The following is a 22936-nucleotide window of genomic DNA, read 5'->3' as shown; positions in this document are numbered from 1 at the left end:
TATCATTATATCATGACTGTCATTATATCATGGCTGTCATTATATCATGGCTGTCATTGTATCATGACTATCATTGTATCATGACTATCATTATATCGTGACTATCATTATATCATGACTGTCATTATATCGTGACTATCATTATATCATGACTGTCATTATATCGTGACTATCATTATATCATGACTGTCATTATATCGTGACTATCATTATATCATGACAGTCATTATATCATGACTGTCATTATATCATGGCTGTCATTGTATCATGACTATCATTGTATCATGACTATCATTATATCATGACTATCATTATATCATGACTATCATTATATCATGACTGTCATTATATCATGACTGTCATTATATCATGACTGCCATTGTATGATGACTGTCATTATATCATGACTATCATTATATCGTGACTGTCATTATATCATGACTATCATTATATCGTGACTATCATTATATCATGACTGTCATTATATCGTGACTATCATTATATCATGACTGTCATTATATCGTGACTATCATTATATCATGACTGTCATTATATCGTGACTATCATTATATCATGACAGTCATTATATCATGACTGTCATTATATCATGGCTGTCATTGTATCATGACTATCATTGTATCATGACTATCATTATATCATGACTATCATTATATCATGACTATCATTATATCATGACTGTCATTATATCATGACTATCATTATATCATGACTGTCATTATATCATGACTGTCATTATATCATGACTATCATTATATCATGACTATCATTGTATCATGACTGTCATTATATCATGACTGTCATTATATCATGACTGTCATTATATCATGACTATCATTATATCATGACTGTCATTATATCATGACTATCATTATATCATGACTGTCATTATATCATGACTATCATTATATCATGACTGTCATTATATCATGACTATCATTATATCATGACTATCATTATATCATGACTATCATTATATCATGACTGTCATTATATCATGACTATCATTATATCATGACTGTCATTATATCATGACTATCATTATATCATGACTATCATTATATCATGACTGTCATTATATCATGGCTGTCATTGTATCATGACTATCATTGTATCATGACTATCATTATATCATGACTATCATTATATCATGACTGTCATTATATCATGACTGTCATTATATCATGACTGTCATTGTATCATGACTGTCATTATATCATGACTATCATTGTATCATGACTGTCATTATATCATGACTGTCATTATATCATGACTGTCATTATATCATGACTGTCATTATATCATGACTATCATTATATCATGACTGTCATTATATCATGACTGTCATTATATCATGACTGTCATTATATCATGACTGTCCAGAGAGATTCCCAACCGTTCCTTATTTCCTCCCTGACCTCCACACAGAAGCGAGAACACGGAGGCCAACCTCCCAGAGGGCCAGGAGTGCTTATCAGGCGGTGACAGTAAGAACACCACAACATTTACCGATGTAAGGTGGTCAGAGAGTTGAGTCAAGTCCAAGTCCAAGTCCAACACATGCGTGTTGCATCACCGGTTGTGTTGTCCCCTTCTTCTAGTTTGAGGGGAAAACCTCATTCGGGATGTCCGTCTTCAATTTGGGCAACGCTATCATGGGAAGCGGAATCCTGGGATTGGCGTACGCCATGGCCAACACGGGAGTGGTTCTCTTTTTGTAAGTATGTTTGGTCTTTAAGATCTATTTAAGGACTATTTAAGATGCTACGTTAGGTCATCATACGGGAGTTTGAGTTTTGAGGTTAGGAATGCAGTGTGTCGGAACGCTACGAGCCGGACAATAGCGACCCGAGTGTGTGAGATTGTCAGCTGATCTGTTCTCCCACTGCCACTCCACCCACTAAAGTCCTGCACCTCAAGTCGGCCCGGCATTCCTCCACTTTGACCCGCACGGAAATAACAAACTGTTGATTGTCTCAGCGTCCCTTACAGACAATAAGGACCGTGTTGATATTTCGGACTGCCTAGCATGCTATTTATAACCATTGGGTCCGCAATACACAATCAGCCCCTGGTGGTGTAAAGGTACAGCTGCTGCCTTTTGAGGCACAGGGACAGGTTTGGCGACATAGGTGGAACCGACTTAAGTGACTTCCAGTTTGTATGGAAATATATAACATGTTTACCACCATGCTAAATATATTTTGAACATTATTAGAGCCCTCTAGACATGAAGTAACACCCCTACAGTCACTTTTACACCCGTATTACTCAATGTAATAGACACAATAAGCATATTAGGCATTATAACTTGTTTGCCACCTTACAAAATACATTTCTAACATTATTAGAGCCCTCTAGACATGAAGTAACACCCCTACAGTCATTGAGTAACACCTGTATTACTCAATGTAGTAGACACAATAAGCATATTAGGCATTATAACTTGGCAACCACCTTACTAAATGCATTTCTAACATTATTAGAGCCCTCTACACATGAAGTAACACCCCTACAGTCACCTTTACACCCGTATTACTCAATGTAGTAGACACAATAACACACATTAGGCATTTTAACTTGTTTACCACCTTACTAAATATATTTCTAACATTATTAGAGCCCTCTAGACAGAAAGTAACACCCCTACAGTCACCTTTACACCCCAATTACTCAATATAGTAGACACAATAACACACATTAGGCATTATAACTTGTTTGCCACCTTACAAAATACATTTCTAACATTATTAGAGCCCTCTAGACATGAAGTAACACCCCTACAGTCACCTTTACACCCGTATTACTCAATGTAGTAGACACAATAACACACATTAGGCATTATAACTTGTTTGCCACCTTACAAAATACATTTCTAACATTATTAGAGCCCTTTAGACATGAAGTAACACCCCTACAGTCATTGAGTAACACCCGTATTACTCAATGTAGTAGACACAATAAGCATATTAGGCATTATAACTTGGTAACCACCTTACTAAATATATTTCTAACATTATTAGAGCCCTCTAGACATGAAGTAACACCCCTACAGTCACCTTTACACCTGTATTACTCAATATAGTAGACAAACTAACACACATTAGGCATTTTAGCTTGTTTACCACCTTACTAAATATATTTCTAAAATTATTAGAGCCCTCTAGACAGGAAGTAACACCCCTACAGTCACCTTTACACCCCTATTACTCAATATAGTAGACACAATAACACACATTAGGCATTTTAACTTGTTTACCACCTCATCAAATATATTTTGAACATTATTAGAGCCCTGTAGACATGAAGTAACACCCCTACAGTCACCTTTGCACCCATATTACTCAATATAGTAGACACAATAACACACATTAGGCATTATAACTTGTTTACTACCTTACTAAATAGTATTTTTTTTACATTATTAAAGCCCTCTAGACATGAAATAACACCCCTACAGTCACATTTACACCCCTATTATTCAATGTAGTAGACACAATAACACACATTAGGCATTATAACTTGGTAACCGCCTTACTAAGTACATTTTTAACATTATTAGAGCCCTCTAGACATGAAATAACACCCCTATAGTCACATTTACACTCCTATTACTCAATATAATAGACACAATAACACACATTAGGCATTATAACTTGGTAACCACCTTACTAAGTACATTTCTAACATTATTAGAGCCCTCTAGACATGAAATAACACCCCTATAGTCACATTTACACTCCTATTACTCAATATAATAGACACAATAACACACAATAGGCATTATAACTTGTTTGCCACCTTACAAAATACATTTCTAACATTATTAGAGCCCTCTAGACATGAAGTAGCACCCCTACAGTCACCTTTACACCCATATTACTCAATATAGTAGACACAATAACACACATTTGGCATTATAACTTGTTTACCACCTTACAAAATACATTTCTAACATTATTAGAGCCCTCTAGACATGAAATAACACCCCTACAGTAACATTTACACCCGTATTACTCAATGTAGTAGACACAATAAGCATATTAGGCATTATAACTTGGTAACCACCTTACTAAATATATTTCTAACATTATTAGAGCCCTCTAGACATGAAATAACACCCCTACAGTCACCTTTACACCTGTATTACTCAATATAGTAGACAAACTAACACACATTAGGCATTTTAGCTTGTTTACCACCTTACTAAATATATTTCTAAAATTATTAGAGCCCTCTAGACAGGAAGTAACACCCCTACAGTCACCTTTACACCCCAATTACTCAATATAGTAGACACAATAACACACATTAGGCATTATAACTTGTTTGCCACCTTACAAAATACATTTCTAACATTATTAGAGCCCTCTACACATGAAGTAACACCCCTACAGTCACCTTTACACCCGTATTACTCAATGTAGTAGACACAATAACGCACATTAGGCATTTTAACTTGTTTACCACCTTACTAAATACATTTCTAACATTATTAGAGCCCTCTAGACATGAAGTAGCACCCCTACAGTCACCTTTACACCCGTATTACTCAATGTAGTAGACACAATAAGCATATTATGCATCATACAGTACAGCTGTCCAATGCAAGCCAGTCAAATCGTGAATCAGTAAAAGATGGCCGCAGGTTGGGATGGCGCATAGAGGAGGAGGAAGATTACACTTGGATTTTCCTGTCAATCTCGGCGTTGCATGCGGGTTCCTTTTGAAAAGGTCCATCTGCCGTGCGAGGTTGACAATCCAAAGATAAAGGCGATCCGCCCTTGGGGGTGGGGTGGGGGGGGCGCGGGGCTTCCACAGCTGCGTCAATAGCCGACACGGCCAAGCGCGGTGCTGGCAGAGACGTACAGTACATGTGTCACGTTAGCGATGCTAACAATTCTCTTCCTTCTTTGTCTGTTTCAGGGTTCTCCTTACGGGGGTGGCCCTACTTTCCTCATATTCCATTCATTTACTGCTCAAGTCTTCCGGTATTGTAGGTATGTCTGTTTCCTGTTTGCTGCATCCTTCCTCTGACATCAGAAGATGAAAGGTTCAAAAAAATAAAGGCGGGGTACACCTTGGACTGGTGGCCAGCCAATCACAGGGCACATATAGACAAACAACCATTCACACTCACATTCATACCTATGGACAATTTGGAGTGGCTAATTAACCTAGCATGTTTTTGAAATGTGGGAGGAAACCGGAGTACCCGTAGAAAACCCACACATGCACGGGGAGAACATACTAACTCCACACAGAGATGGCCGAGGATGGAATTGAACTTGGGTCTCCGAGCTGTGAAGCCTGTGTACTAACCACCCATCCACTATGCAGCCGTGGTTCAGTGTATTTTTCATCAAAATAGTAGTCATGCCAAAATGTTGTGTTGCTGCTGGATGTTCACAGTATCCGAGTGATACTTTCATGGGGGTGCTGGAGCCTATCCCAGCTGTCTTCAGGGGAGAGGCGGGGTACACCCTAGACTGGTGGCCAGCCAATCACAGGGCACATATAGACAAACAACCATTCACACTCACATTTTGGAGTGGCTAATTAACCTAGCATGTTTTTGGAATAGGGGAGGAAACCCACACACAGGGAGAACATGCAAAGATGGAATTGAACTCGGGTCTCCGAGCTGTGAGGCCTGCGTGATAACCACTCAAACACTGTGCAGCCCAGAAAGCATATTTATACATAAAAATATATATTAATACTTCATATTGTAAACTAACCTTTAAATGTTCTGTGCAAAATAGCATTTCATGTTTACAAAAAATTTTTTAGAAGGGAACTTGTTTTAGTGGAGGGGTTTTCAAAGTCTGACGCAAGCTTTTCCCGGAAGATTCCAGGGAAGGCCGAGCAACCAGATGGAAAAATAACAAAAAAAAGTCTCCAAAAGTCATCTATTGCTAGAACATTTTTACAACTAAGAACTACGTTACTGGTGTAGTGACACCTCGCCACACCATAGCGGCTAGCTACTAGCCGTAACGCTGCATATTGTTGTGTAGCGTTCCTGTTTATGTTGCTATGTGAAATCAATGCACTTGGGAATGAAGTTTAGCTAATGCTTAAAATTAAAAACAAACTTCATAGCTGAAATGGGTCATCCCATTATGATCCTACTGGGCTAAATACCGGAAAAGTGGTACATTTCCATGTATTTGACGGCTAAACTGTGTTAAAGGTATCCGTGCTTATGAGCAGCTGGGCTACCGAGCGTTTGGCACTCCCGGGAAGATGGCGGCAGGCATCGCTATCACGCTGCAGAACATCGGAGGTGAGGTCACACACCTTTTAAAAACGTTCCTCCGGTTCTATCCCACCCTTCACCGTGCGCCTGTTCCCATTCCGCAGCCATGTCCAGTTATCTGTACATCGTCAAGTACGAGTTCCCGCTGGTCATTCAGGCCTTCCTCAAGGTGGACAAGCCTGCAGGGTGAGTAAAGAACCGTTGTTAGTTAGCATTTTGGCTAGTAGCATCACGCGGTGAACACCTCGCGACTTGTCCACGGGTGCGGAATGTAAACCGTAGGATGTCCCCGACTGTACGCGGGTGACCGTGCACGCAAACAAAATGGCGTCTGTTTCACTCTCGGCCCACTTAAAGCTCTGCTGGGCTCATCACACACAGTACACAAGCGTAGTACTAGGCTTCAACCACTAGAGGCGCTCTTGATTGGGTCTAGCTCTCAAGTACAGTGTATACAGTGTAGTATTCTACACTGACCACTAGGTGTCAGTAATATCACTGTAATGTTGAATGATTGAGACGAGCACAAACCATCCTAAAACTCAACGTGTTCGTAGACAACACGATGTCCGCAGCGGGAATGCCTTGGCACCACTTCTCCGGGCAGCATTCTTCTGCTCAGTATACGCCGCCGCCGTGGAAACAGGAGTTCAGAACATCACAAGTTTTCCCGTAAATGAAAAAGAACATTTAAGCCGTGGACTAGCCCAGTCTAGTGGTGGTAAGAGTTCAAGAAAGCAGTTGATTTAATACCGGAATACTGGAATTCTGGAATACTGGAAGTATCAGGCATGTATGTTTGAATCTGTGTTTTTATCACACGTTCTAGCCTTGTGTGTGTGTGTGTGGTGTAATCAGTGAAAGATTGTGTCCCTGGACCAGATGGCCAGAGGGCAGGATGTCAACGGGATAGATGAGCCTCCATGTTTTGGAGACATACACACACATGTGTGTGTGTGTGTGTGTGTGTGTGCACAGCAGAGACAAGATGGCGAGAGGCCAACAGATGTTGTATCTATGCAATTTTCCCACTCGGTAGAGAAGAAGAATGAATCACCCCCCCCCCCTCCAAGTGACGCAATCTAAAAATACCCCCTTGTTGGCAGCAACTGGTGCCACTTTGTGCCAAACGTTCCTTTTCCCTCCAAATGTTTAAAAGTGGAAGCTTTATTGGGTCTAGCTCTAGTGGATGCTTTAGTCAGACACGGTGTTTGTATTCCCGGGGGTCTTTGTCTTTGTGTGTCTCTCCAGGGAATGGTACCTGAACGGGAACTACCTTGTGGTCATCATATCTGTGGCTGTCATCTTGCCGCTGGCGCTCATGAAGCAGCTGGGTGAGTCGTCCAACACGCCATCACGGCGCACGCTTGCCTCCATCATGGAGGACAAACGGAAGGATGCAACGATGCAACGTTGACGCGTTCATATTTTGGACACACGCTAAGAAGTTAGATGCTGTAGATTTTATCTATTTATTTATATGCTGTAGATTTTATTTATTCCTATACTCTTATGACTTTATTCCCATTGTATTACGACTTTATTCCCATAATATTACAACTTTATTCCTATACTGTTGTGACTTTATTCCCATTGTATTACGACTTTATTCCCATAATATTACAACTTTATTCCCATAATATTACAACTTTATTCCTATACTGTTGTGACTTTATTCCCATTGTATTACGACTTTATTCCCATAATATTACAACTTTATTCCCATAATATTACAACTTTATTCCTATACTGTTATGACTTTATTCCCATTGTATTACGACTTTATTCCCATAATATTACAACTTTATTCCTATACTGTTGTGACTTTATTCCCATTGTATTACGACCTTATTCCCATAATATTACAACTTTATTCCTATACTGTTGTGACTTTATTCCCATTGTATTACGACTTTATTCCCATAATATTACAACTTTATTCCTATACTGTTGTGACTTTATTCCCATTGTATTACGACTTTATTCCCATAATATTACAATTTTATTCCTATACTGTTGTGACTTTATTCCTATTGTATTACGACTTTATTCCCATAATATTACAACTTTATTCCTTTACTGTTATGACTTTATTCCCATTGTATTACGACTTTATTCCCATAATATTACAACTTTATGCCTTTACTGTTATGACTTTATTCCCATTGTATTACGACTTTATTCCCATAATATTACAACTTTATTCCTATACTGTTGTGACTTTATTCCCATTGTATTACGACTTTATTCCCATAATATTACAACTTTATTCCTATACTGTTGTGACTTTATTCCTATTGTATTACGACTTTATTCCCATAATATTACAACTTTATTCCTTTACTGTTATGACTTTATTCCCATTGTATTATGACTTTATTCCCATAATATTACAACTTTATGCCTTTACTGTTATGACTTTATTCCCATTGTATTACGACTTTATTCCCATAATATTACAACTTTATTCCTATACTGTTGTGACTTTATTTCCATTGTATTACGACTTTATTCCCATAATATTACAACTTTATTCCTATACTGTTATGACTTTATTCCCATTGTATTACGACTTTATTCCCATAATATTACAACTTTATTCCTATACTGTTATGACTTTATTCCCATTGTATTACGACTTTATTCCCATAGTATTACGACTTTATTCCTGTAATATTACGACTTTATTCCCATAATATTACGACTTTATTCCCATAATATTCAGACTTTTTTCCCATTGTATTCAGACTTCATTCTTATAATATTACAACTTTATTCCTATACTATTACGACTTTATTCCCATAATATTACTAATATTACTAATTATAATATTATCCCGTCTTCTTTCTCCAAGAACTATGTAGGACAAGGTCATGTTGTGGTGAGCTAACGAGTTGGGAATGGAAGGTTCCGTGATCCTTGCTGTCAGACATTGAAGGAAACAGCAGGCCGCAGACTAGCAAAGTAGCACGTAGTAACATGTAGTAAAGCGTAGTAAGACGTAGTAAAGTGTAGTAAGACGTAGTAAGGCGTAGCAGAGCTAACAGAGCGTCTTGTCCTGTTTCAGGGTACCTGGGCTACACCAGCGGCTTCTCCCTGAGCTGCATGGTCTTCTTCCTCATCTCGGTGAGTCCACTTAGGACTCTGACATCTTTAAGCAGACATGGAGGACCAACACTGGTCTTGGCATCCACGTGGAATGTTGTCTTCTTCATGTCGTCTTTCATTCATTATTTCATCTGGTTCTTTAGATCATATTCATTCATTCATTCATTTTCTACCGCTTTTCCTCACGAGGGTCACAGGGGTGCTGGAGCCTATTCCAGCTGTCTTGGGGCGAGAGGCGGGGTACACCCTGGACTGGTGGCCAGCCAATCACAGGGCACATATAGACAAACAACCATTCACACTCACATTCATACCTATGGACGATTTGGAGTGGCTAATTAACTTGAATGAATGTATTTATTTATTATTTTTTACACTTTCATTTGTATTTTTTAAGGTCATTTTAAATTTTATTATGCTTTTGTTTACTCTGTCATTTTTATTTTTATTTTTAATTTTGTATTTATCTACACAAGTCATTTTTAGATGATATATTGATATATTGATATATTGATATATTGATATATTGACATATTGATATATTGATATATTGATATATTGACATATTGATATATTGATATATTGACATATTGATATATTGATATATTGATATATTGATATATTGATATTCATGAGGATAAGTGGTAAAAAATGGATGAATGAATGAATATTGGCCATGACAAGAAAATGACACACATGAGTCAATAATTAAATATTTTGAATGAATGAATGTTTGATTGAATATTTAATTATGATTTCACTGAATATAATTGTAAAAAAATTAAATAAATAAATTAAATAAATGACATACTTTAATTATTTAATTATATTAATTGACTCTCACTCTTTAAGTAATTAATTTCTGTCATGAAAATAAGGTGAACACATGAATGAAATATTGCGCCAATTGGAATAAGTCATTTTCCACGCGTGTCATGGAAATGAATGACTTGAATAAATGGAATAAATAAAATGAGATCATAAATAAAATAAATTTATTTAAAAAAAATTATAAAAATAAAATTAGATAATAAATAAATGTGAGATCTTCGGGATGAATGTATTTGTTTGTGATATTATCTTTTTCATGAAAGTAAATAAATCATTTCCTCATCTTCCTTTCATGCTTGCCTCTGGTCCGCTTCTGGTCCACCTCTGGTCCGCTTCTGGTCCTCCTCTGGTCCGCCTCTGGTCCACCTCTGGTCCTCCTCTGCAGGTCATCTACAAGAAGTTCAACACGCCCTGTCCCTTTGTGGACTTCGCCATCAACGGCACGGCTGCCGGGATCAACGTCACGCTTCCCGGCGGGGAGGACGACCCCGCCTGCCTTCCCAAAATGGCCAACCTCAACTCGCAAGTAGGTTCGGGCGCTCACGGCCCGCCACCCTCGCCCGCCAATGAGCATGCCGCCGGCGACGGTCACAGCCCGAGCATGCTCACGCTTGGCTTCGAACACGCTCACACCCGACGTCAGACGCCACTTAGATGGGTTGAGGTCGTACAAAAATAGGGTCAGCTGACCTTCCGGTCCCTACGTCCATTTGGACACGTGATGGCGGCCTTTCTATCGACCCATGGGGACGAGACCGCGGTTTATACTTTCTATTTGGATACCACTACTTCATACTACTTGGTCCTCATCAGTATTTTACAGTTTTTCAATAAAATAAGTCAGATTTTTCTCATAAATTGCAAATATTTTTTTAAAACTACTAACTACTAAAATAATTTGTGTTATTTGAAATGTATTCATTTTATTTGACTTTATTTACCGCTAAATTAAATTAAATTAAATTACATTAAATATTATAAATTTATAAATTATGCTTTAAAATGCTTATAAATTATCAACTATTTTTTAAAACTACTCACTGCTAAAATAATTTGTTATTTGAAATATATTCATTTTATTCGACTTTATGTACCACTAAATTAAATTAAATTACATTAAATATTATAAATCTATAAATTATGCTTTAAAAAATGCTTATAAATTATCAACTATTTTTTAAAACTACTCACTACTAAAATAATTTGTTATTTGAAATATATTCATTTTATTCGACTTTATTTACCACTAAATTAAATTAAATTACATTAAATATTATAAATCTATAAATTATGCTTTAAAAAATGCTTATAAATTATCAACTACTTTTTAAAACTACTAACTACTAAAATAATTTGTGTTATTTGAAATGTATGCATTTTATTCAACTTTATTTACCACTAAATTAAATGAAATTATATTAAATATTATACATGAAAGCCTTGTAATTAATCAAACAAGAAGTTAAACTTCATATATTGTAAATGTTCAGTAAAATAAGTCAATATTGTATATGTTTTTCTCATAAAAATGTAAATTATTTTAAAATTATTTTTATTGCATTTTCTAAAATTATTCGCATTATTATAAATTGTATTGGATTTTATGTATTTACCACTAAATGGTAAATTAATTAATTAATTTTAATTAATTTTAAAATATTTTTGTAATCAATTGAACAAGAAATGTATTCATATTTTCAGCAAAATAAGTCAATATTTGACATGAAATTGTTTTTTTAGTAGAATCCTTTTCATGACATTTAAGGTCATTTTATTTTAATTAATTTATTGACATACATTTTACTCATTTTTTTAATCATGAATGTATTTCTTAATATTATTATGAATGGATTTAATACATGTATTTTTATTTTATTATATTATTTGTATTTAAAAACATCAGTCATTTAAAAAAAAGGTTGTATTTATTATTATTATTTATATTTTTATATATTTTATAATAATTATTATAATTTAAATACTGAATTATTATCATTTTCAAAAATTAATACATGCATTTTAATGTTCTGATATTAATTGTTTTTATTACAAATGTAAAAATAAAAAATGGAAACTATGAGAAATGATAAAAAATAACCAATAAATGAAAAATAAAAATGTAAATAATTCATTACTTTACTTATTACTTTCATGATTTTTTTTAAATGAAATAATGAAATTTACTTATTTTCTATTAAATTGCGAACAGGGAAGTCCAACCTAAGCTCGGGTCCAAAGGGGGTCCAAAGAGGGTCCACTGTACTTACCTATATTGGGGTGGGCGTGGCTTAGTTCCACACAAACAGGAATTTTGTGAGCCAGTGTGGGCAGACCAGGTCTTTCTGAGGACTTCACACAAATAGCTCCCTGTCTGGTGTCTGGCGGCATACCTGATGGCCGAAAAAGAGCGAGGTTGCTGGGCGAGACGCCCGGCCGGGACGGCGCCGCTGTATCCATGGTGACCTTTTGGGGTTGATTTTCAGACCGCCTACACCATCCCCATCCTGGCCTTTGCCTTTGTGTGCCACCCTGAGGTCCTGCCCATCTACACCGAGCTACGCAAGTATGTGCTTACCGATGCCGATGCCACTGTCCCGTTTTGGCTGACACCCACACCCCCACACCCCCACACCCCCACACCCGTCCCAGCACTTTACTTCGGCGCTCCTTGAATGATGTACTAGCATGATGGCTTCAAAGCAGCGTTGCCAGTAAATGTACTCACTACTTGTGTACTACGTGTTGGTATTTTCAGCCCCACCAAGAAAAAAATGCAGCATGTGGCCAACATCTCCATCGCCGTCATGTACATCATGTACTTCCTGGCTGCTCTCTTTGGATACCTCACCTTCTACGGTAAGGCTGCCTGCCTGTGGCCATCACTGCCCTCTAGCGGCCATGCAGTCAACATGCCTGAAGATTCACCCGCTTATGACTTCACCCTTTTTCCCCGCCTTAAAAATAGTCACCAAAGGATGAACCGTGGAAATGATCGTTTAGAGCCGAGTGCTCGCCAACTGTAAAAACTTTGAATTATTATTATTATGAATTATTTAAATTATTTGTACAAATTACTGTTTACGCTGTACATTGTTGTTCATATCTGATTCTCTTCTGATTTATTATTTCTGATTTATTATTTATTATTTATTATTTATTATTTATTATTTATTATTTATTATTTATTATTTATTATTTATTATTTATTATTTATTATTTATTATTTATTATTTATTATTTATTATTTATTATTTATTATTTATTATTTATTATTTATTGTTTATTATTTATTATTTATTATTTATTATTTATTATTTATTATTAGAGCCAGGCAATGACATCTATCTATCCATCCATCCATCCATCCATCATCTATCCATCATCTATCCATCCATCCATCATCCATCTATCCATCCATCCATCCATCCATCCATCTATCCATCATCTATCCATCCATCCATCTATCCATCTATCCATCCATCCATCTATCCATCCATCCATCTATCCATCCATCCATCTATCCATTCATCCATTCATCCATCCATCCATCCATCTATCCATCTATCCATCTATCCATCTATCCCTCTCTCTCTTTCTATCTATCTATCCATCTATCCATCTATCCATCTATCCATCTATCCATCCATCCCTCTCTCTCTTTCTATCCATCTATCCATCTATCCATCTATCCATCTATCCATCTATCCATCTATCCATCCATCCCTCTCTCTCTTTCTATCCATCTATCCATCTATCCATCTATCCATCCATCCATCTATCCATCTATCCATCTATCCATCTATCCATCCATCCCTCTCTCTCTTTCTATCCATCTATCCATCTATCCATCCATCCCTCTCTCTCATTCTATCCATCTATCCATCTATCCATCTATCCATCTATCCATCTATCCATCTATCCATCTATCCATCTATCCATCTATCCCTCTCTCTCTTTCTATCTATCTATCCATCTATCCATCTATCCATCTATCCATCTATCCATCTATCCATCTATCCATCTATCCATCTATCCATCCATCCCTCTCTCTCTTTCTATCCATCTATCCATCTATCCATCTATCCATCTATCCATCTATCCATCTATCCATCTATCCATCTATCCATCTATCCATCTATCCATCCATCCCTCTCTCTCTTTCTATCCATCTATCCATCTATCCATCTATCCATCTATCCATCTATCCATCTATCCATCTATCCATCCATCCCTCTCTCTCTTTCTATCCATCTATCCATCTATCCATCTATCCATCTATCCATCCATCCCTCTCTCTCTTTCTATCCATCTATCCATCCATCCCTCTCTCTCTTCCTATCCATCTATCCATCTATCCATCTATCCATCTATCCATCTATCCATCCATCCATCTATCCATCTATCCATCTATCCATCTATCCATCCATCCCTCTCTCTCTTTCTATCCATCTATCCATCTATCCATCCATCCCTCTCTCTCATTCTATCCATCTATCCATCTATCCATCTATCCATCTATCCATCTATCCATCCATCCCTCTCTCTCTTTCTATCCATCTATCCATCTATCCATCCATCCCTCTCTCTCATTCTATCCATCTATCCATCTATCCATCTATCCATCTATCCATCTATCCATCTATCCATCTATCCATCCATCCCTCTCTCTCTTTCTATCCATCTATCCATCTATCCATCTATCCATCTATCCATCTATCCATCTATCCATCTATCCATCCATCCCTCTCTCTCTTTCTATCCATCTATCCATCTATCCATCTATCCATCTATCCATCCATCCCTCTCTCTCTTTCTATCCATCTATCCATCCATCCCTCTCTCTCTTCCTATCCATCTATCCATCTATCCATCTATCCATCTATCCATCTATCCATCCATCCATCTATCCATCTATCCATCTATCCATCTATCCATCCATCCCTCTCTCTCTTTCTATCCATCTATCCATCTATCCATCCATCCCTCTCTCTCATTCTATCCATCTATCCATCTATCCATCTATCCATCTATCCATCCATCTATCCATCTATCCATCTATCCATCTATCCATCTATCCATCCATCCCTCTCTCTCTTTCTATCCATCTATCCATCTATCCATCCATCCCTCTCTCTCTTTCTATCCATCTATCCATCTATCCATCCATCCATCCATCCATCCATCTTAGTATTTTTTAAAGCCTTTTGTGAAATCAGAGCTGGTAGGAAGAGCAGAAAATCATTTCCATAATCAACTCCTAAGACGGCATTATACTTAAAAAAATGGTGACATTTTCTTTCCTTTTTTGTCGTCATCTTTTGACTTTATTGTCCTAAAATGACGGCTGTTTTTTCCCCAATTTTGCAAATTTATTTTCCAACTCTTACAACTTGTTCCTTGATTCCCCTGATATTTGACTTGAATATTTCAACTTAATTTAATACTACTAAAACTAGGATATTTTTCCTTATAATATTATGAAGTTATTCTTGTAAAAAATGTTGCTGATTTTTCTAATTTTTTGCAGTTTTTTTCTTGTTAAAATGTTTAGAATGTGCTTGAATGTTACACATATCGGTATCTGTATCGGCTGATATCGGAAATTGGTAGTTGGACAATGTGGTTTTTTTCTGCCAAAAAGCCAATATGGGACATAACCGATTGTCCCTACCGGGGGTGATACGGTATTTGATTTCTCCGATATTTCCTGATGTGTGTGACGTTTTCCCATCACAGGTGAAGTGGAGGCGGAGCTTCTTCACACGTACAGTCGCATCGACCCGTACGACCCGCTGATTCTGTGTGTGCGAGTTGCCGTCCTCACCGCCGTCACGCTGACCGTGCCCATCGTGCTCTTTCCCGTACGTACCGTTGGCATCCCGCCGGAAAGACACACGGAAAATAAATGGTGGGATGATTTGCAGGTGCGGAGGGCCATCCAGCAGATGATGTTTCCCAACAAGACCTTCAACTGGCCGCGCCACATCGCCATCGCCTTCACTCTTCTCACCTTCATCAACCTGCTGGTCATCTTCGCCCCCAACATCCTGGGCATCTTTGGGGTCATAGGTTCGCCTCAGCCGGCCCGGAAAACGCCAACACGCCGGTGTGGCCTTCATTCATCAACCGACGTGTGTTTCAGGTGCCACATCCGCGCCTTGCCTCATCTTCATCTTCCCTGCTGTCTTCTACATTCGTATCGTACCCAAAGAGGAGGAGCCGCTGCACTCCACCCCCAAAGTCACGGTGAGACGCCCCGTTCCCGACGGGAATTCTTCGTATCCAGTATGTCTGGTCCAGGACGCTTCCATTGTTTCTAATCTTTGTTTTGGAACGTTTCAATTATTTTTAACACATTTATTGAAACCGTTCTTATTTGGAATTATTTTTACATTTTTTATTTTATTTGGAATTGTTTTTACATTTTTTATTTTATTTGGAATTATTTTTACATTTTTTATTTTATTTGGAATTATTTTTACATTTTTTATTTTTATTTTACTTCATTTATTTTTGTTAATTTTTTTAAACATAATTTGTTATGCCTTTAAGTCGTGTTTGTTTTGAAATATTTCAATTATTTTTAGCACATTTATTTAAACTGTTCTTATTTGGAATTATTTTTACATTTTTTATTTTTATTTTACTTCATTTATTTTTGTTAGTTTTTAAACACAATTTGTTATGCCTTTAAGTCATGTTTGTTTTGAAATATTTCAATTATTTTTAGCACATTTATTTCAACTATTCTTATTTGGAATTATTTTTAGAGTTTTTATTTTATTTTAGTTAAATTCTTTTTATTAGTTTTTAAAATTATTTCTTATGCCTTTAAGTCATGTTTGTTTCGAAATATTTCTATTATTTTTAACCCATTTATTTAAACCGTTCTTATTTGGAATTATTTTTACATTTTTTATTTTATTTGAAATTATTTTTACATTTTTTATTTTTTTTTTACTTCATTTATTTTTGTTGGTTTTTAAACATAATTTTTTTATGCCTTTAAGTCGTGTTTGTTTTGAAATATTTCAATTATTTTTAGCACATTTATTTCAACTATTCTTATTTGGAATTATTTTTAGAGTTTTTATTTTATTTTAGTTAAATTCTTTATATTAGTTTTTAAAATTATTTGTTATGCCTTTAAGTCATGTTTGTTTTGAAATATTTCCATTATTTTTAACACATTTATTTAAACTATTCTTATTTGTAATTATTTTTAGAGTTTTTATTTTATTTTAGTTAAATTCTTTTTATTAGTTTTTAAAATTATTTCTTATGCCTTTAAGTCATGTTTGTTTCGAAATATTTCTATTATTTTTAACCCATTTATTTAAACCGTTCTTATTTGGAATTATTTTTAAAAAAATTTATTTTATTTTAGTTGATTTATTTTTATTATTTTTTTTAAAATAATTTCTTATGCCTTTAAGTCATGTTTGTTTTAAAATATTCCAATTATTTTTAACACATTTATTTAAACTGTTCTTATTTGGAATTATTTTTATTGTTTTTATTGTATTTTAGTTCATTTATTTTTATTATTTTTTAAAAATAATTTCTTATGCCTTTAAGTCATGTTTGTTTTGAAATATTTCAATTATTAACACATTTTTTTAAACTGTTCTTCTGTGTAATTATTTTGTATTTAATTTTGTTATTTAATTTTGTTATTTTGTTCATTTTATTTATTTTTCAGTATTATTGTATTTGTATTATTCAATTTTTATTTGTATTTATTTTTATATTATTTTGCGCACTGTTATGTTAGTAATTTTTATTTTTCTTGTATTTTTTGTGCACATATATTAATTGAATATTTATTATTTGTTTCAAAATTCTCTCTCTCTCTCTCTCTATATATATATACTATTTGATCACGTTGTAGAACTAAGATTAAACAAAAAAAAGCAAAAAAAAAAGGAAGAATTGAGCAAAAAGGCCATTTTTAATAGCTTTTTTACAAAATGAAAAAATACATAAAATGGTAAAAAAAATATATAAAATTGAAAACTCTATAAAACAAAAAGTGGGCCCACATCCTTTAGTTTTCAAGATAAAATATAGTAATATTGCTGTGGTACATATGGTGTATATATATACATATAAATGTGATATATTCTCTCTTTCCTCCAGGCGGCGTGCTTTGCCGGGATCGGCTTCCTGTTTATGATCATGAGTCTCAGCTTTATCATCATTGACTGGACTTCAGGCACCAGCCAAGCCGGCGGGGGCCACTAACCGGCCAGGCCCCCATCCAGGCCTCCGTCCTCGCCCTGGTCCTCGACTCGTCTTTGTTTTAGCCGTTCCGTTTGGTGTTGATGGTTTGACTCCGGGTCACGTTCTATCTTCCATAGAGGAATCAGGCGGTGAGTTTAGGAAGACTCGGCGTCCCTGCACATGCAACTTTGTACTTTGTACTTTGTACTATGTACATTGTACTTTGTACTGTACGTCTCAGCACATGGCTCTAGTGGATAAAGATGAGGAGCCGCTGCCTAAAAGCAACAATGTAGGAAGCTGCTGTCTTTATGCACCCGTCACTGTGCTGGATGGCTAGTCATGCAATACTCTTAGCGTCCAAACCTGATCATGCTACCGCTACTACTGCTACTACTACTACTACTACTACTACTACTACTAAGCCACATCTTCCATCCAAGCACTCGTGTAGCACAACTTGGAAATACATTCCACAAGACATCAGCGATACCTGCCAAAAACAAACATGTCTGGCGTGTGGAAGTGGTCCACCGACATGTCGACATGTCACCGACAATATCTGGCGAGGTTAGCAAACATTTTGTCTTATATACGGTAGCTGGAAAGGCCGATTATTAATATCAACTTTGCTGTTTGATTTTTTTTTTTTAATATTTCAATATTTGGTAATATTATGACTCCAATAATTCCTATATAATAAGGAATTCCAATATAATTGCAATTGCAAATATATTCCAATTATATAAGCCAGCCTAATTTTCCAATTTTATTTCGTTTTTTCTTTAATATTCAATCTCCATGCTAGTAAAATGACATTATTATTCCTGGGAGTATGACGCGTTTATTCTGGGAAAATATGACTTTTTTCACATTTTTTCCCCACTTCCGCTAATTTATTTTTAATGTCAACATTCTTCTCTTAATTACTCCTAGAATATTTTGACTTTATTCGCATCAAATTAGAACTTTTTCGGCAACCTAATCATCTAAAACTGACAACTTTTGTTTTGATATTGAAAAATTTGAATTTTTAGCGGTTTGATTATCTTTTTAATTTCCAATAATGACCTATTTTTGGGGCTCCCTGACAGTCAGGGGACCTTGAAATTGGTATCGGAGCAATGGGAGGATCCCTATCCATTTTTGGGTCCGTCCTCCATTCAGGGTTGTCTTATATTCAGGCCATTACGGTACTACTTCAGATGAATACCTAATAGTAGTGTGTTTTTATTATAAATATTATTATGTTTGCATCTCCTGAAGACCTCAAGAAAAGTACCTCTGAGTGTTCCTAGTCCTTTTGGATTTTTTTGTGTCTCTGAGATTTTGGGTCTCGGCTGCCGTGGTGACGCTCGAACACAAACGGATCCAGAACCAAAACACACAAGCGGCATTTGCAACATGCTTAGCGTTTGCGTGGCCTGTCAGGCACCACACGTCCCTCATGTTGACATCCTGAGCAATAGACTGGATAGGAAATCTTGGAATCGTTAGCATCAGCACTTTCTTTGACAAAGCACAACTTGTAGCCGTTTTTTTTTGGGAAAAGTGGACTTTGTTTTGGAGTTTTTTGCCCATCAATGAGCACATGTCTTTCTCTGTCCTGTATGTTATAAAGATATAAAAACAGATAAAGCATCGTGAGCGAGTGTGTGGTGAAGCTAGCCCGGCTAGTAGCTAGCCGTTGTGCTGTGTTCTAATAATAATAATAACAATGTCGCTGTAGCGCTGTCGATATGCGGATCACATTATGGAAATGGGGTCTTGTCGCTGCTTTTTGGAGTTTTGTTTTGAATGGTTGCGTCCCATGACGGCTACTAATTAGCTGCCTCTTTTTATCTGCTTAAAGATTAAGGATTGTGTATGATGGGCAAATATTCTAAAAAGTGCAGTTTTCCTTGAAGTTTTTACCGTTCAAAAACCAATGTTGCGCTATAAAGTCGTCCCTCGCTATATTGCGTTTTTTTCCAAAAATGATTGAATGAATGAATGACGGCTGTTATCAGTGGGCAGGAATGACGCATAGCTAAAAACGTCAGCCATGACTTTTCCCACAGGATAGTGGAAAAGGGCTGTCCTCCCATTCCATGTGGAAGTGGTTTTTCTTCTTTTTTTTCCTTTTTTAGTTACTTCAATTTATGACCTTTTTCTCATAAATGTACCACTTTACTCTCAAAAATATATGACTTATCCTCATAAATTGACAATTTTTTTCTGCAGATATGAGTTTTTTCTCGTTCTCATAAATGTAGAACTTTATTTCTCATAATTATATGACTTATTTTTTATTGTGAATTTGAGACTTTATTCTCGTTGTATTACCAGTTTTTTGTGTAAATGCGCGACTTTATTCTCGTAAATTTACTCATTTTTACTCATAAATTTATGACTGTATTCTTGGAATATTGAAAGTTTTTTCTCGTAAATTTCCGACCTTTTTTCTTGACTTTATTCTCATAAATGTGCGACTTTGTTCTCGTAATATTACATTTTGTCTTTTAAATTTATGACTTTATTTTCATAAATGTATGACTTTTTTCCCTCATAAATTCACATAAGTTTAAAACTTTATTCTTGTAAGTTTATGACTTCATTCTCATAAATTTATGACTTTATTCTTGTGCTGTTACAATTTTTCTTGTAAGTTTATGACTTTATTCTCATAATTTTTTTTTCTCGTAAACGCACAATTTGATCATTTTGACTGTAAATTTACAGCTTTATTCTCATAATATGACAACATTTTTCTTATAAATTCATGATTTTATTCTTGTAGTGTTATGTACGACTTTTTTTCTCATATATGAAAGTTTTATTAGACCTTTTCTCATATATTTAAACATTTATTGTCATAAATTGATGGCTTTATTCTTATAACATTAGAACTTTTTTTGTAAATTTACGACTTTATTCTTGTAATATTACGACTTAATTCTCGTACATTTATGACTTTTATACTAGAAATCTTCCTGAATGTGGAGTAAGAACCAATTACCGCGATATAAACGAGGGACGACTGTATTCAAAAGGAAGTGTCTAGCACTAGGACCATGCGGGACAACGGCCGCCCAAGATGAAGCCTGGTTTCACTTTAAACTCCCCCCAAGCTCATCGATTGAAGCTCATCGATTGGCTTAACCTTTAAAATGTTTTTTTTGGGAGGGGGCGTGGTTCTAACGTGATTGGCTTTTCCCACTCTTGGACTTGAACGCGCGTTTTTTTTGTTCGCAGTTCGTCATCATCTTGCACTTTTGTAACTGTGCCTGTGTGCGCATGCGTACGTGTGTTTGGTCTCCCCTTCCCCTCCTCCAGGTACATTGTCATTTCCGTCATATTGGAATTCCCTGCGTGCACGTGCACCGTCAATGACTTCCTGTTCCTGATCGACTGTAGGTGTTGTAGTACGATGTGTTATCTTTTACGAACACAAACATTGATCATGTTTTTATGTTCAATACAGACGTAATTCCACTCCAAAAAGACAAGTACAATACTAATAACCGTGTGAAATATTGTGTGTCGATGCAAAATGACCTCTATATGAACCGTGACGTCACATCTCAGTGAGCCTCTTTGTGATTGGACATATTGGCCTGCGTTTATAAATAAATGTAAATACATGTATACCCTTTATATTCTATACGCATATCTAGTTTGTATAATGTACATAGCCGTTGTAGTTATTGTCCTATCAAATAAAATAAAAACTATATATGTTTAATAATTTTCAAAGTGCTTTTAAACCTTTTGTCCTTCAATTGGTGTCTATTTTTCTCTCTATTTTAATATGTCGCTGGCAGTATTGTACTGTAAACAGTGTTGCAATAAAGATAATGACGTCACACGTGTATTTCTTGTCTCCTGTGTATGAGAACTGGATCAACAATTTGGCTTTTTTATAGTTGCATTACTTGTATTAAAAATGTAGCACGTAAACATGCAATACTTACATACTGCAATACTTGAATATTTAAACAATATACATATTAACCGTAAACTGCCACCCCAAGTCATCAGTAATAATAAATACATTTATTTTTTTTATTTAAACCCTTTCACAGTATTGTTCACACTTGTTTATTTTGTTAGTGTAAATAGGCCAAAAAATCAACGAATGTAAAAAAATAATTAACACAAACAAAATATAATACAATATAAGTTGTAACAACACAATACAATATAATACAAAACCAAGAATAATAATAAAACTAAATATAACATTATTTATAAATAAATAATACTTTTTATTTATTTCATAAATGATAAATAAATTCTATTTATGAATAAATACGGACCTAATTTTACTCGAAAATAAATATTTATTTTATAAATGATAAATAAATTATATTTATGAATAATTATGGACCTTATTTTACTCGAAATAAATACATTTGCAAGCTGCAGTCAATCGGACTGCTGCTATGTAGAATTGTGTCCACTAGATGACACTAGAGAGCTATAGGACATTGCCATGTACTTACAGTATAGAT

At 35.6% G+C, this 22936-nt stretch overlaps 1 protein-coding gene across 2 annotated transcripts in view; it reads left to right on the top strand.

Moving 5' to 3' along the window:
• The window catches only part of LOC131106578 (sodium-coupled neutral amino acid transporter 3-like), a 38195-nt gene extending 15907 nt beyond the window's left edge, over positions 1 to 22288 (top strand). For both annotated transcript variants that reach the window (XM_058055779.2, XM_058055778.2), the window contains exons 3-16: positions 1447 to 1531; positions 1620 to 1735; positions 4945 to 5018; positions 6215 to 6307; positions 6385 to 6466; positions 7532 to 7614; positions 9349 to 9407; positions 10606 to 10746; positions 12704 to 12783; positions 12976 to 13076; positions 15957 to 16081; positions 16145 to 16289; positions 16363 to 16466; positions 18360 to 22288. In XM_058055779.2, coding sequence (XP_057911762.2) covers positions 1447 to 1531; positions 1620 to 1735; positions 4945 to 5018; positions 6215 to 6307; positions 6385 to 6466; positions 7532 to 7614; positions 9349 to 9407; positions 10606 to 10746; positions 12704 to 12783; positions 12976 to 13076; positions 15957 to 16081; positions 16145 to 16289; positions 16363 to 16466; positions 18360 to 18464 — 1393 coding nt within the window. In that variant the 3' untranslated portion in view covers positions 18465 to 22288. The remainder of the gene's footprint in view (positions 1 to 1446; positions 1532 to 1619; positions 1736 to 4944; positions 5019 to 6214; positions 6308 to 6384; positions 6467 to 7531; positions 7615 to 9348; positions 9408 to 10605; positions 10747 to 12703; positions 12784 to 12975; positions 13077 to 15956; positions 16082 to 16144; positions 16290 to 16362; positions 16467 to 18359) is intronic.
• The last annotated feature ends 648 nt before the right edge of the window (positions 22289 to 22936 follow it).

This window comes from Doryrhamphus excisus, linkage group LG18 (assembly GCF_037039965.1).
Source record: "Doryrhamphus excisus strain RoL-2023G ecotype Guam linkage group LG18, RoL_Dexc_Guam_v1.1, whole genome shotgun sequence".
Taxonomy (NCBI): Eukaryota; Metazoa; Chordata; class Actinopteri; order Syngnathiformes; family Syngnathidae; genus Doryrhamphus; species Doryrhamphus excisus.
The sequence above is the reverse complement of the archived record's forward strand: the minus strand, read 5'-3'. Positions and strand labels throughout refer to the sequence as shown.